This window comes from Pyrus communis, chromosome 7 (assembly GCF_041283825.1).
Source record: "Pyrus communis isolate YQ-2024b chromosome 7, ASM4128382v1, whole genome shotgun sequence".
Classification (NCBI taxonomy): domain Eukaryota; kingdom Viridiplantae; phylum Streptophyta; class Magnoliopsida; order Rosales; family Rosaceae; genus Pyrus; species Pyrus communis.
Window position 1 is genome coordinate 3,512,222 of NC_142571.1, and position 13,389 is coordinate 3,525,610.

The window sequence follows — 13,389 nt, forward strand, 5'->3', positions numbered from 1 at the left end:
AGCTAGTGTGGTGGGCCTTTCTTTGGGCCTTTTACACTTAAGTCGTCTTTATGTCCAAATACAAGCTAATGGGCCCTAGAAATGCAACAATTTCAAGACTCGTAGGTTAACGACTAATCGTTGATATGATTAATTAAGACTATCTAATTAATCTCACACTTAATTCGTTCCATCATTCTAATGTACTTATCTCAATACTCTAGCCTTGGTGTGGGATCCATAAGGTTCTAATTTGTGAGGTGATTAATACTAATACAATTAAATCTTTTTTTTTTAATTCTCATGTCACATTATATGACTAGTCATTAAGAGGGCTTCACAAGTCATGAGTGACACCTAATTGCGTTTTATGACTACTCAAGCCAATATACAACATATTGGAAACCTATTAGTTAGAATTAGAATGCAATTCAATTTTTTTCTAAATTGATACTCTTAATCACATCGTTAGAGTACGGATATTTTATGTCAAAATCCTAATAGGATGGTTATAGTCACTTTGGTGGAAAGTTATTAATTACACTCAGAGATTTTTCTTTTCTTTTTTTTTCTTTTTTGTAAAAATTACATTGAGAGATTAGAAATGAAAGTTTTGAATTACATGGACTGAGAGGATAGTTACAAGCTAGCGCTTGTGTACTTTTTGTTAGATGTATGCCTTAAAACAACTTGTAGAACACGCGTACAAAATAATTGCAGAAGGCATGGCTTGGTGCTGGAGGCATGGCTTGGTGCTGGAAAGGAGGTTCAATTTCCACAATTTTATTTTTGAGAATGATTCTTTTCAGATTGTCTCCTAATATGTTGATTGTTGGAAAAATTGTGGAAGATTCGATTCCAAGCAAATGTTGCAGCTCATTGCTATACTCGTTAGCCCTAGTTTGGTACTGAGGTGATTCTGAAAAAAATGGCTATCAAAAAAAGCTGAGAGCTTTTTTATGTTTGGTAAACATTTAGCTTCATCTTTTTTTCACAGATTTGGGTGAAAAAAAACCAAAAACACAAAGCTGCAAAACCCAGCTTTGAAAAACCAACTTTTTTTCACATCTGTTTTACATAAAAGTTTATCAAACACTATAATATTGTTTTCTTATTTCAAAAGCAGTTTTACAAAGAAGTTTACCAAACACTCTGCTGCTTTATTTCACAACTACTTATTCTCGTAGCACAGCAAAATCAGTTTTTTTTCAAAACGCCGCAATACCAAACCAATCCTTGGTCTTTTCAAACTGAACTGGTTTTTCCTGTAAATAATGATTCAATGACTGAACCTCCATCTGTAACCACCGATTCGCTACTTGAAGAGAGCCTCTTGTAACTCTTTGCCATTTAAGCTTGATGGGCTTGAGCCACAAGCAAGCTCTCAAAGCCAGGTCAAACTTTTTAGCCGACACTCTTATTATAAATTGTAAAGTTCTAAATTTAATAACACAAATTTGTTTTTTAATACATCGATATTTTTACATTAGGAAGAGGGGGAGTTCGGCTAAATCACATAATAGGCAACCTAATTTGGTATCGAATTTGTCATCAAGATTCGAACCTAAAACCTCTAACTTCCAAATGAAGAGGAATATCATCAGATCGTAGTACTAAGTGGCAATAACACAGATTTTTTTAGTCTAAACCATTTAACAAAGGAAAATATCGCAAAAAGTTGGGTAAGAGAGATTAGAAAATGCATTATTTAAGAACTACAAGGTCAGAGGGATCAGCCAACCTCCTTTAAATGTGTAATCTGTCTCTTCTCCTCCATGCCCTTGAAACGCTCAAAAGTGCATTTCTTAATTACCCATACCCAACATTTTGTGAGCATTTTCTTTATATTTTGACTTTCAATCTCGTTACTCGGAAATTCCGCACCCATAAATTCCACACCCAAACATACGAATCTAATTTTTTAGGTTTAAAAATAGAGAAAATCTTTATCAAGATTCCCACTTTTTTTTCCCTTCGCCATACTCTACTTGTATACAATAAAGAAAATTTCTTTCTTTCTCCCAAAACCAAAGATACAAAAAAGCCAAAGCCATTCTCTTGTTTTATAATTTCTGTTGGTCCACAATCTTCCCTGTCGACCCACCCACATGGAATCACAACAAACCGAGACCAACCCCAACAATCCCCCAACCCTCCCACATTGACCAACACCCTTCAAACTTCAAACACAATTAAGTTATAAAAGAAAGAGAGGTAGTTGTTGATGATAGAGAAAAAGATGACCCATTGTCCTCCAAGTTTCTTTGGACACCCACCTGATCCGCCCCGCTCCCAGCAGATTCCATCAAGCCACCCAAGCTGCCATCCCCAGCTGCACCAAATATCAAGTCAAAATTCTCTTCGAACCCCAAGTCCTCGAACAAGTCAGGTAACTCCAACGACTTGTCAAGGTGGATGTCTTCGGGAACCGGAAGCTGCTGAGTCATCATTCCGGTGTCCAAAAAGTTCCAACTAAACTGGTGCTCCTTTGCATGCTCAGGATCCATTACTTGCTCCATTGTATTGCTTCCGATGCAATGCAGCAGATGAGGGTAATGAAGTTGCGGCGAGATCATTCGTTCTTGTTTTAGCTCTTGTTTTTGTTCTTGCTGCTGCTGTTGCGGTTGCAATTGGTGCACTTTGCGTTGTTCTTGTTCGTGTTGCTGCTGCTGCTGTTGTGGTAGTAATGGGTGCACTTTGCGGTCGACTTCTTCTTCTTCTTCTTCTTGGGGTGGTCCAATGTTCGAGCATGTGGAAGGCGGTTGACCCTCTGATTCTTGATGATCCAGAGGATGGATTTTCTTCTTGACTCTGTCAATGTAGTTGCTGATATCAAAATTGGTCACTGCATTTGTTCCTCTGTACTCTATCGCCGCCTTATCATATGCAGCTGCTGCCTCCTCTTGTGTATCTTCAAAAAAAGCAAACAGTTAACGATCATTAAACGACTAATAAAACTACATCCGTGAACTACATTGTAGACCACAACCCAAATAGAGGCGAGATACGTAATTCCATATATTTGTGAAACATACCCATCTCTATCAGTGATGCAGTCTATAGTGCGTAAGTAGCGTTATAATTTTCTAACGACAATATTTTAGTAAAAATTACATACAAGTGAAGACTCATCCGTACAATTGCAACATGCAGTTAATCATTGAGAATTTATATGCCCCACAATACCTAATTTTTGATGCATTAAAAAGCTAAAAAGAGGGTAGGAATTAGGTGAAGACAACTAGTACACTTTCACATCTAAGTTTCTCAAATTCCTTCTCCTTTTTATTTATTTTTTTATTTTTGTTAATTTTCTTTTGGGGTCTCAATTCAAACACCAAACATAAAAAGTGGAAAACAAAAATGAAAAATACAGAGAAAATAAGATACACCGAACCTGAAGCAATGGATCTATGTTCCCCGACACTACATAATTCATGCTTTAAAATATATTTTATCTTGGATTTCAAACCCTTTTTTATTTTTCCCTCTTGTGCGCGTGCGCAACTCCCAGCCGTTAACAGATTTTAACCACGCAACGAGGGATGTATCCATCAACGGTTGAAAATCGTCCACACGCGAATGAGAATGGACACAAGGTTTCTAGTCTTCTTTTTCTCTAAAAAATAAAGATGGGACAAATGGGAAGCAGACGCTCAACACAGACAAGATTTGGACGGTTAGGATCTGGCAGGAAAGCAAAACCCAGGTCCAGGAAGACTTGGCACACCCAGAGAGAGCCAGAAGGGGAGCAATAAGACACGTGACCACCCGTGCCTGTCGCTTTTTAAAAGGTTTTTTGGATCAAAACCAAAAGTAAAAAAATGAAAAGAAAATAACAATAAATAAATAAAAGTCTTGAAAATCTGATCCTGTCTTCTGAAGAAAAGAAAAATACAGGCGACTTTTAATTAATTTATTTATTTATTTTTCCAAAGGAAGTCATGTGCCCCCACTACTGGCACTAAAACTCTGGTATCACACTCCTTTCGCCGCTGAAACGCAGATCTAGTCAAATACTTGCGTGTCGCCTGCTACTGCAGTTCCGGGTGTACCAGATCGGTGCCGTGCTAAACCCAAAACCCCACAAACAAAGTACTACTATTTAGGGGCAGATCTACCAAATCCGGCTAAAACAATTTTGTAGCAAATTTGGTGGGCCCGTCTCACCTGTGGAATTTACTTGTGGGGCTTTCCTGGGACTACCTACCATTTTTTTTTTCTGGCAACCTATAAAGTTTTGTAATGCAATCCAAAGTTACTAGTTTATTTTTGGTAAATCGATATTTTTTACATTAAAATGAAAGGAAGTTCGGTTAAGTTACATAATAAACAACCTAATTTGGTATCGAATTCTACATCCATGAGATTTAAACCTAAGACCTCTCACTTTCAAGTGAATAAGAATACCACCAGATCATAATACTGAGTGACAATATAAAGTTACTAGTTAATTAACATTTATTACCAAACTGCATTTTTAAGGTTAATTTTATTTTCCAAACTATTAATAAAACCCAAAAATTAGAAGGTATATAGGATGGGAGAACCAAGCTTAGGTTCTCAGCTTTGCGAGCGTCTATCACATAAGCTGTTTGGACAACTCGAACTTTGATTTTTTTTAGTTACAGAAAAGTAACTATTTTGTTTAATTAATTATTATTTTTAGTATTATTAGTACAGAAAATAATTTATTATTAGTATTATTTGAACAGAAAAGAAACACAGGTTGAATTTGACATGTATATTTTAAGTTTTGGACCGGAATGAAAACCTAAAGCCACGTATCACGTCTGTGAAAATTGACTGAGCCAAAAGCTTGTGAAATTGGCATCTATATATATATATATATATATATATATGTTGTATATATAGACACACACACTCACACACAGAGTCAGTACAGCAGTTGGCAGCATCTAGTTTTTCAGAAAGATCCAAATTAAAATTAAGCTGGACCGACTGAATGGTCTGAATATTTTGTTTTCTGAAAATTGCACAAAAGGCCGGATATTTATGCCTGTGCCAAACAAAATGCGAAGGCATGCAAAGTGAATGAAAAATGAAGCAATTTGGAAACTGCATCTAAAAGTGCAGAAAACATAATAAAAGAAAAAAGATGGGATTCTAAGTATATACCATATGTTCCGAGGTATAAGTACTTGTTTCCGGAAACTCTTCCGATTCTCGCCTCCCATCTCCCATTGTGATGATGCCTGTGAGAAATTAAACATTGATTTCAACAACTAAGAGCGTGATCTCGAACAATGTTAGTTACATTCTGGCCAATTTTCGGCGTGCAAGTGCGAATTTACTTACCTCGCCACCCCACGGTACTTTGAAACTCCTCTCGAAAATCCACTGCTCCTCCGGCGCAATGATGCTAGGTATTCTTCCCTGGTGGCCTTCTGCATTTCTTCAATTTCCTTTGTGTATGTTTCTAGCTGCAACATAAATTCACATTCAATCATTAATTAGCAGTAAGATTAGTAGACGTTATTATGTAGTAGTGAATAAAAATTTTAACATTAAACCGTCACATCATAGATGAATCATGTATTCATGTGTGTTACAGTTTAATGTAAAAGAAGAGTTGCGTTATTTGGAAAAGAAAGAGAGGGTGGGAGAATAAATGTACCGGGAAGTTGAGTACAGTACCAGGACCCCAATATTTAAGGGCAGCTAGATCATAGGTATGAGCAGCAGCCTCTTCACTATCATAGGCCCCTGTATGCAAAACACCAATTACATTAATAAATTTATAAATTTAAATGTTTATATATATATATATATATTAACAAATAATACATAAAAATAGTGGATACGTCAAAGGCAGAGGAAATTTAACAAATTTTATTAATGACCACACCGGCAGCCACCATGGCCAATAATTAAGGATTACTTAAGAGAAGAATCTTAATTTTTTTTTTGTTTTTTTTTAACTAAAATAAATAGAAATAGTCAATGAGATTGTCTACCATCAATTATTTTGGTTTTTTTGTGAAAAATCTCCGTTAATTGAAGAAACTACCAATTTAAGGGGATATGTTGATTTGGCAAAAACCCCTTCAATTTAATAGAGATATCTCACTGAAGCACCAAAACAATTGATGATGAACGATCTCAAAAACCACTTTTAATCTATTTTAAATTTCAGTGATCAAAGTGAAGAGTTATGCAGAAATCATTTTGGATTTCTTAAATAAGAAAAAATTAAAATTAAAAATAGAAAGATAAAGGGTACATAAAAAAAAATAAAAAATTAAGATTGGAAAATAATGTAACAGAAGAGCAAGTGAGTAAGTAAGAAAGAGTCTGACTTACCCAAATAAACTAAATAAGCAGCGGCAAAAGTGGTGCAGATGAACGTTGCATTGACAGAGATTTACAGGAATAAAAACATAGTCAGAAACAGAAGAAAAATAAATTAAAAATAAATTTTTTTATATTAATTGATAAAAAAAAACACCAAGAAAAATTGATCCAATCCGGATTTAGAAATTAAAATTACTACCTTGCCGTCCTTTCTTATTCTGGACGTTGTTCCATGAACTCTTGTCCCACAGATGAGCTTCAAACCGCCCGGTCCATCTGTGCCTGCACCGAACCAAAATTATAAAAATGTAATATAATTTCCTACATGCAAATTGAGAATTCGGCATGCAATTTCAGCGCAGAAATTGGAAAATTAATTAATCAATTAATTAATTAAAAAAGATGGGTTTACCTGGTGACCCCTCTGTAAACGGAGCTTCTTCCGCCTGCCGTTCCTGAATTCGGGGCGTTGGCATTCTGGCATTTCTCTTCCGCTGCTGCTCCTGAGGTTTTTCTCTTCTTCCGAACGCGTTTCGGTTTCGGTTTCGGTTTCTGAATCTCCGCCTGGACGCAGTGGTTCGGAATCTCCGGCCCGGCGCAGGACGAAGAAGAAGAAGAGCAGGAGAAACTGGAGGACCTCTTCATCTGGAGATTCTGTGGACTTGAAGAAAAGAAAGGAGGAGTATTTATGAGGAATGTTGAAGGACTTATGAAGAAAGAAGTGTTGGGATTGGGGGTGATGGTATAAATAAAAGCATGGGAGGGGTTTTATGGTGAGAATGTTGGAGGGATGAGGAGGAGGAGTGCTTCGAGAAGCATGAGAAGAAGTGACATTTTGGTCGCCAAAGCCCAAAAGTGGTTTACCAAAAAAGGGAGGGGGAGGGAGGAGATACTGTGGAAGTAAAGAAGTAGGAGGACGAATTAAGTAATTTGATGGCTTTGTGGGGCTTAAGTGAAGTTAGGTTAACCAGGGGTTAAAGATGGGGGTGGGTTAAGTTAACTCAAGAGTTAATTAAACACCCTACACTTGGCATCTGCCGTCAGCCATGCTGCCAATCCGAACTCCTCTCAACGCTGGCTGGCCCCTTATTCCATCCCATTAAGCTTTCAAAAGAGAATCTCTTTCTCCCTCTCTCTGTCTGTCTGTGCGTTGTACATGTATGTATGTATCCTCGGACTTTTAAAAGTTGAAGTATCTACCGTGTATGTATGTTAGTTACTTTTATGGGTTTGGCCCCTTGGGCAGGAAAGAGATCATCCACGGATTTATGTATTCGGGATCAAATGATTATGACATTTAAAATTTGATCATACGGCAAAAAACTATTGTAGCTTTTAAAAAATTTCACTAACTTCTTTACTTTTGGTCGTAGGATCAAATTTTAAGGCCATGATCATTTAATCCATGGGCTCTGGATGTATAGATTCGGAGAAGATACAATATCTCCAAAAGAGTTAGCAAATTTTTTGATGAAAGAGAATTTTGTTCATTTGGCACTTTTATGCTATTTAAAGATTTATCACTATAGTCGCTTAGTATTGTGGTATTTATCTTCACTTATAAGTAAGAGGTCTTCGGTTTGATTCTCATCAAAGACGAATTTGACCCACATTATTGCTAGCCCATTATGGCTTAGCCCACTCTCCCTCCCTCTAGTGTAAATAATATCGTTAGTTCAAAAAAAAAAAAATATCACTACAAAGTATTCAAATTTTATCTTTCACTATAAAATATTAACATTGTAACTTGATCTTATCTTGTGGGGTCCAAATTCTTTACTAAACAATACTTCCGAATAAAATATATTACAAGACCCAATTTCCTAACTTGAAAAAGTAACAACTAACCTTGTAAATATACAAGGTCAGTTACTACTTCTTTATTTTGCTAAATGGGTTGCTATCTTCATAGGAGGGGCGTTTTTCTATGTGACAGAGTAAGTTTTAGTTTGATACCCAATTGGTACTTCCTTGTAGTTGCTCTAAGCGTTATTTGGTAATGAATACGTTTGCCCTAATTAAGGTACAAAAATCACATCAACAACAGATCTCTATTGTAGTTGATTTTGTAGGATTGAAAAAATATTATTGACCTTTTGATTATGATTTTCAACTAATTAAACAGATCTCTATCCCAAGGTTTTGAGTTTGAACAAAGAAGTTGAAAACATTAAGGGAATGGGCATTATGATCATTCTACAAATCCCCTAAATATTCCCAATTTTTCACAAAAATAAAATGAAAAAGATCATTGAGTTATCTGACCCGGATCAGGACAGTGACGATCCACAATCAAGTTGGGTACTTTTACAGATCAATTGCCCAAACCGATCAACTGAAATGGGTCAGTTTGGGTCAATTATAATTTAAAAAAGATGAATAATGTGTTATGGCCCGACCACTCCCATATGAACCCACCAGTGTAATATAGTCATGTTGCATACGTGTCCAAGTTTAATTTGATGGTTTTGTACGGTTTGAGCTAAGTTAGGTTAACCAAGGGTTAAAGATGGATGGTGGGTTAAGTTAACTCAAGACACTTGGCATCTGCATTCAACCATGCTACCAATCTGAACTTGCTCTCCACGCTGGCTGGCCCCTTCCATCCTATTAAGCTTTCAAAAGGGCATCTCTCGCTCTCTCTGCGCGTTGTGTATGTATGTATGTATCCTCAGACTTAAAAGTTGGAAGTATCTGCCGTGCATGTATGTCAGTTACTTTTATAGGTTTGGCCCTTTGGGCAGGAAGGAGATCATCTCCAGATATATACATCCAGGATCAAATAATCATGATTTTTAAAATTTTATCTTACATTAAAAAATTATTGTAGCTTTCAAGAATTTTCACTTACTTCTTTGTTTTTTGTCATAGTTTCAAATGTTAAGACCATGATCATTTGATCAACAGGCTTTAGATGTATACATTTGGAGATGATATCTTCCCCTTTTGGCACCCTCTTTAATAGTATCTCCAAAAGAGTTAGCAAAATTTTTCGACGAAAGAGTTCTTTGTTCATTTGGCACTTTTATGTTATTTAAAAATTTATCACTACAGTCACTTAGTATTGTGATATAGTGGTATTTCTCTTCACTTATAAGTAAGAGATCATCGGGTCGATTCTCATTAAAGATGAATTTTACATACATTATTGTTAGCCCATTGTGAAGCTTAGCCCACTCTCCAATCCCTTAGTGTAAATAATATCGTTAATTAAAAAAAAAAAGAAATACACTACAATCTATTCAAATTTTATCTTTCACTATAAAATATTAATATTTTAAGTTTATCTTATCTTGTGGCGTCCAAATTCTTTACTAAACAATACTTCCAAATAAAATATATTACAAGACCCAATTTCCTAACTTGAAAATGTAACAACCGACCTTGTAAATATACAAGGTCATTTACTACTTCTTTATTTTGTTAAATGGGTTGCTATCTCCATTGGAGGTGCATTTTTATATGTGACAGAGTAAGTTTTAGTTTGACACCCAGTTGGTACTTCCTTGTAGATGCTCTAAGCGTTATTTGGTAATGAATACGTTTGCCCTAATTAAGGTACAAAAATTACATCAACAACCAGATTATAGTTGGTTTGACCTAAATAGGATTGTATTGATTTTGTAGGATTGAAAAATATTATTGACCTTTTGATTATGATTTTCAACTAATTAAATAAGGGGGCGTTTGTTTGACCGGATTAAGGGGGACTGGACTAGACTAGACTGTAGTCCCTTATTTGGTCTGGACAAGGATTAGGTTTAATGGGACTAAAGGGGACTCGCCCCGACTGAACGTTTCGCTAAACGTTCTTAAGGAGACCCCTCGATTTCAAGCGGACTACTAGTCCCGTTCTCTCCCCCGCCGCTGATCCCTCATCGTCTCCCTTCTCCTTCGCCCTCTCCCTTCTGATCCGCACCTTTGCTCACTCCCTTGGGCCTTCACTATGCCACCCAAAAGCCTAAACCCAGACCTCAAACAAAACTGAAAAACAATCCATTGATTCCCTTCCTTTCTTCTTTGTTCAATTCACTCTCTTTCTCAGCAAAATCGTCATGGTTGCAACCACCAGACCACCACCAGACAACCATCACCAGAAGCTCGCCGTCGATCTCCGCATTCGCGCGCAACCCAGACGCAAGTCGGGACCGAAAGCGTACCAAATGTTCAAGCACCTGCAAATCCCCCACATAAATTCAAAACAAAAAGGCAAAATCACCAGAGAATCCTGAGATTTTTTGAGAAAATCAGGAGGCGCTGCGTGGAGAGCTCCGATGAATCCTCCATGCGAATCTTCTGCATAAGGAAAAGAGGGAGAGGTTAGGGATAAAGTGGACGAAGGGAAAAAAAGGAGAGGGGAAGGAGAGAGTTGCCGGAAGAAAATAGGGAGAAGTTGCAGAGAGGAAGAATATTTTGGAAAAATGGAGAAACAGAATAAAAAGAAGGAGATGAGAGGGAGAATGGCGGAGGAAAAGAGGAATAGGGTAGAGAGAGATAATTTTAGTAATAAATAAATAAAAAGATTTTGGCCCTTACAGAAGAATATATGATTCTAAAAACAAATAAAATGATAAATTAATAATAAAATATTAATAAATATAGATAAAATAATATAATATTTGAGTTAGATAATTATCCAACTTCTTAGTCCGACACTGCACCAAACGCTTCACTAAACTAGTCCAGCTTAATCTAGTTTAAGTCAGTCCAGCTTAATCCCTGAAGCTAATCTAGTCCGAGACAGTCCGGTGCAACAAACGCACCATAAATCTATATCCCATGATTTCGAGTTTGAACAAAGAAGTTAAAAAGGATGAAAATGAAAAAGATTATCGGTTATTTGACCCGTATCACAACCCACAATCAGGATGAGTACTTTTACCAATCAATTGCCTAAACCGATCAACCCAACTGAAATACGTCAGTTTGGGTCGATTATAATTTAAAAAAGATGAATAATGGGTTATGGCTTGGGCATCCGCATATGAACCGGTTGATGGACGGTTTGAAAAATCCCAGACACCAACCCCACCAGTATAATGTAGTTCATAGTCATGCTCATCTGTATCGACGGTTATGTTAACTCCACTAATCCATCTCATGCTCATCCTTATCAACTAATCCACCTCATGCCAATTTGTTGGTTTTGTGGGGTTTAAGTGAAGTTAGGTTAACCAGGGATTAAAGTTTGGGGGTGGGTTATGTTAACTCAAGAGTTAATTAAACACCCTACACTTGGCATCTACAGTCGGCCATGCTACCAATCCGAACTTGCTGTCAACGTTGGTTTGGTTGGCCCCTTTTTCCATCCTATTAAGCTTTCAAAAGAGAATCTCTCTCTCTCTCTCTGTGCGTTGCGTATGTATGTATGTATCTTCAGACTTATAAAAGTTGAAGTATCTACCGTGTATGTATATGTTAGTTACTTTCATGGGTTTGGCCCTTTGGACAGGAAATAGATCATCTCCGGATCCATACATCAGGGATCAAATGATTATGACCTTTAAATTTTGATAATGGGACCAAAAACTATTGTAGCTTTTAAAAGTTTTCACTGATTTATTTGCTTTTGGTCGTAGGACCAAATTTTAAGGCCATGACTATTTGATCCATGGGCTTTGGATGTATAGATACAGAGAAGTTCTCTTCCCCTTTCGACAACCCTCTTTAACAGTATCTCCAAAAGAGTTAGCAAAATTTTCGATGAGTTATTTGTTCATTTGGCACTTTCATGCTATTTAAAAATTTATCACTACAGTCGCTTAGTATTGTGGTATAGTGGTATTTATCTTCACTTATAAGTGAGAGGCCTTCAGTTCGATTCTCATCAAAGATGAATTTGACCCATATTATTGCTAGCTCATTGTGAGGCTTAGCCCACTCTCTTAGTATAAATAATATCGTTGGTTAAAAAAAACATATCACTACAATCTATTCAAATTTTATCTTTCACTATAAAATATTAATATTTTAACTTTATCTTATATTGTGGGGTCCAAATTCTTTACTAAACAATACTTACGAATAAAATATATTACAAGATCCAATTTCCTAACTTGAAAAAGTAACAACTGACCTACACAAGGTCAGTTACTACTTTATTTTGCTAAATGAGTTGCTATCTTCATAGGAGGGATGTTTTTCTACGTGACAGAGTAAGTTTTAGTTTGATACCCAGTTAGTACTTCCTTGTAGATGCTCAAAGCGTTATTTGGTAATAAATATGTTTGCCCTAATTAAGGTACAAAAATGCCATCAACAACCAGATTATAGTTGGTTTGACCTAAATAGGATTGTAGTTGATTTTGTAGGATTGAAAAATATTATTGACCTTTTGATTATGATTTTCAACTAATTAAATAGATATATATCCCATGATTTCGAGTTTGAACAAAGAAGTTGAAAACATTAGGGGAAGGGGCATTATGATGATTCTACAAATCCCCTAAATATTCCCAAGTTTTCACAAAAATAAAATGAAAAAGATTATCGGGTTATCTGACCCAAATCACGACCCATGGGTACTTTTATAGATCAACCGTCCAAACCGATCACCTCAATTAAAATGGATGAGTTTGGGTCGATTATAATTTCAAAAGATGAATAATGGGTTGTGGGCCGGGCACCCGCATATGAATTGGTTGATGGACAGTTTGAAAAATCCCACAGACGGAGACCAACCCACCAATGTAATATAGTTCATAGTTACGTTGCATACATGTCTAAATTTAATTGGCCCACAAACATCATTGCATCTTTCCTCCCTTTTAAAATCCAACCCGTTAAATTCATTCATAAAATGCACTGCATCTAGAAACTTAACCCGTTAAATTCACCCCCAACCCAATCGAGAAGGAATTGGGTGGATTGGTCTGTCCATTGTCTGGACGAAAATGGTTTGAAATAATTTAAAACCGAGGATATTGGGTAGGCCACTAGTTTTGGGTCGAAACTGAGCCGAGTCATCCGATGCCCACCCATAGTTGAACTCACTCGACCCAATTAGCTTAAGAATGATTACGGTGGGTTAGTTTGTCTATTTTCTTGATTGAAAATGAATTTCATCAAAGCCAACTCGAGCCTATTGAGTTGGCC

General features: G+C 36.5%; 1 protein-coding gene across 2 annotated transcripts; it reads right to left on the minus strand.

The window, feature by feature from the left end:
- Positions 1-1,967: 1,967 nt before the first annotated feature.
- LOC137735271 (ethylene-responsive transcription factor WRI1-like) lies at positions 1,968-7,439 on the minus strand. Of its 2 annotated transcripts, none has more exons than XM_088698065.1 (6): positions 6,707-7,439; positions 6,491-6,576; positions 5,618-5,706; positions 5,299-5,423; positions 5,119-5,195; positions 1,968-2,890 (listed from the first exon to the last, which is right to left on the minus strand). In XM_088698065.1, the coding sequence occupies exons 1-6, from the start codon at positions 6,937-6,939 to the stop codon at positions 2,172-2,174; spliced, it is 1,329 nt and encodes a 442-aa protein (XP_088554191.1). In that variant the 5' UTR covers positions 6,940-7,439; the 3' UTR covers positions 1,968-2,171. The 2 variants fall into 2 exon arrangements, with proteins under 2 accessions (XP_088554191.1, XP_088554192.1); XM_088698066.1 differs by having other exon boundaries at positions 6,494-6,576; positions 6,707-7,176.
- Positions 7,440-13,389: the final 5,950 nt, after the last annotated feature.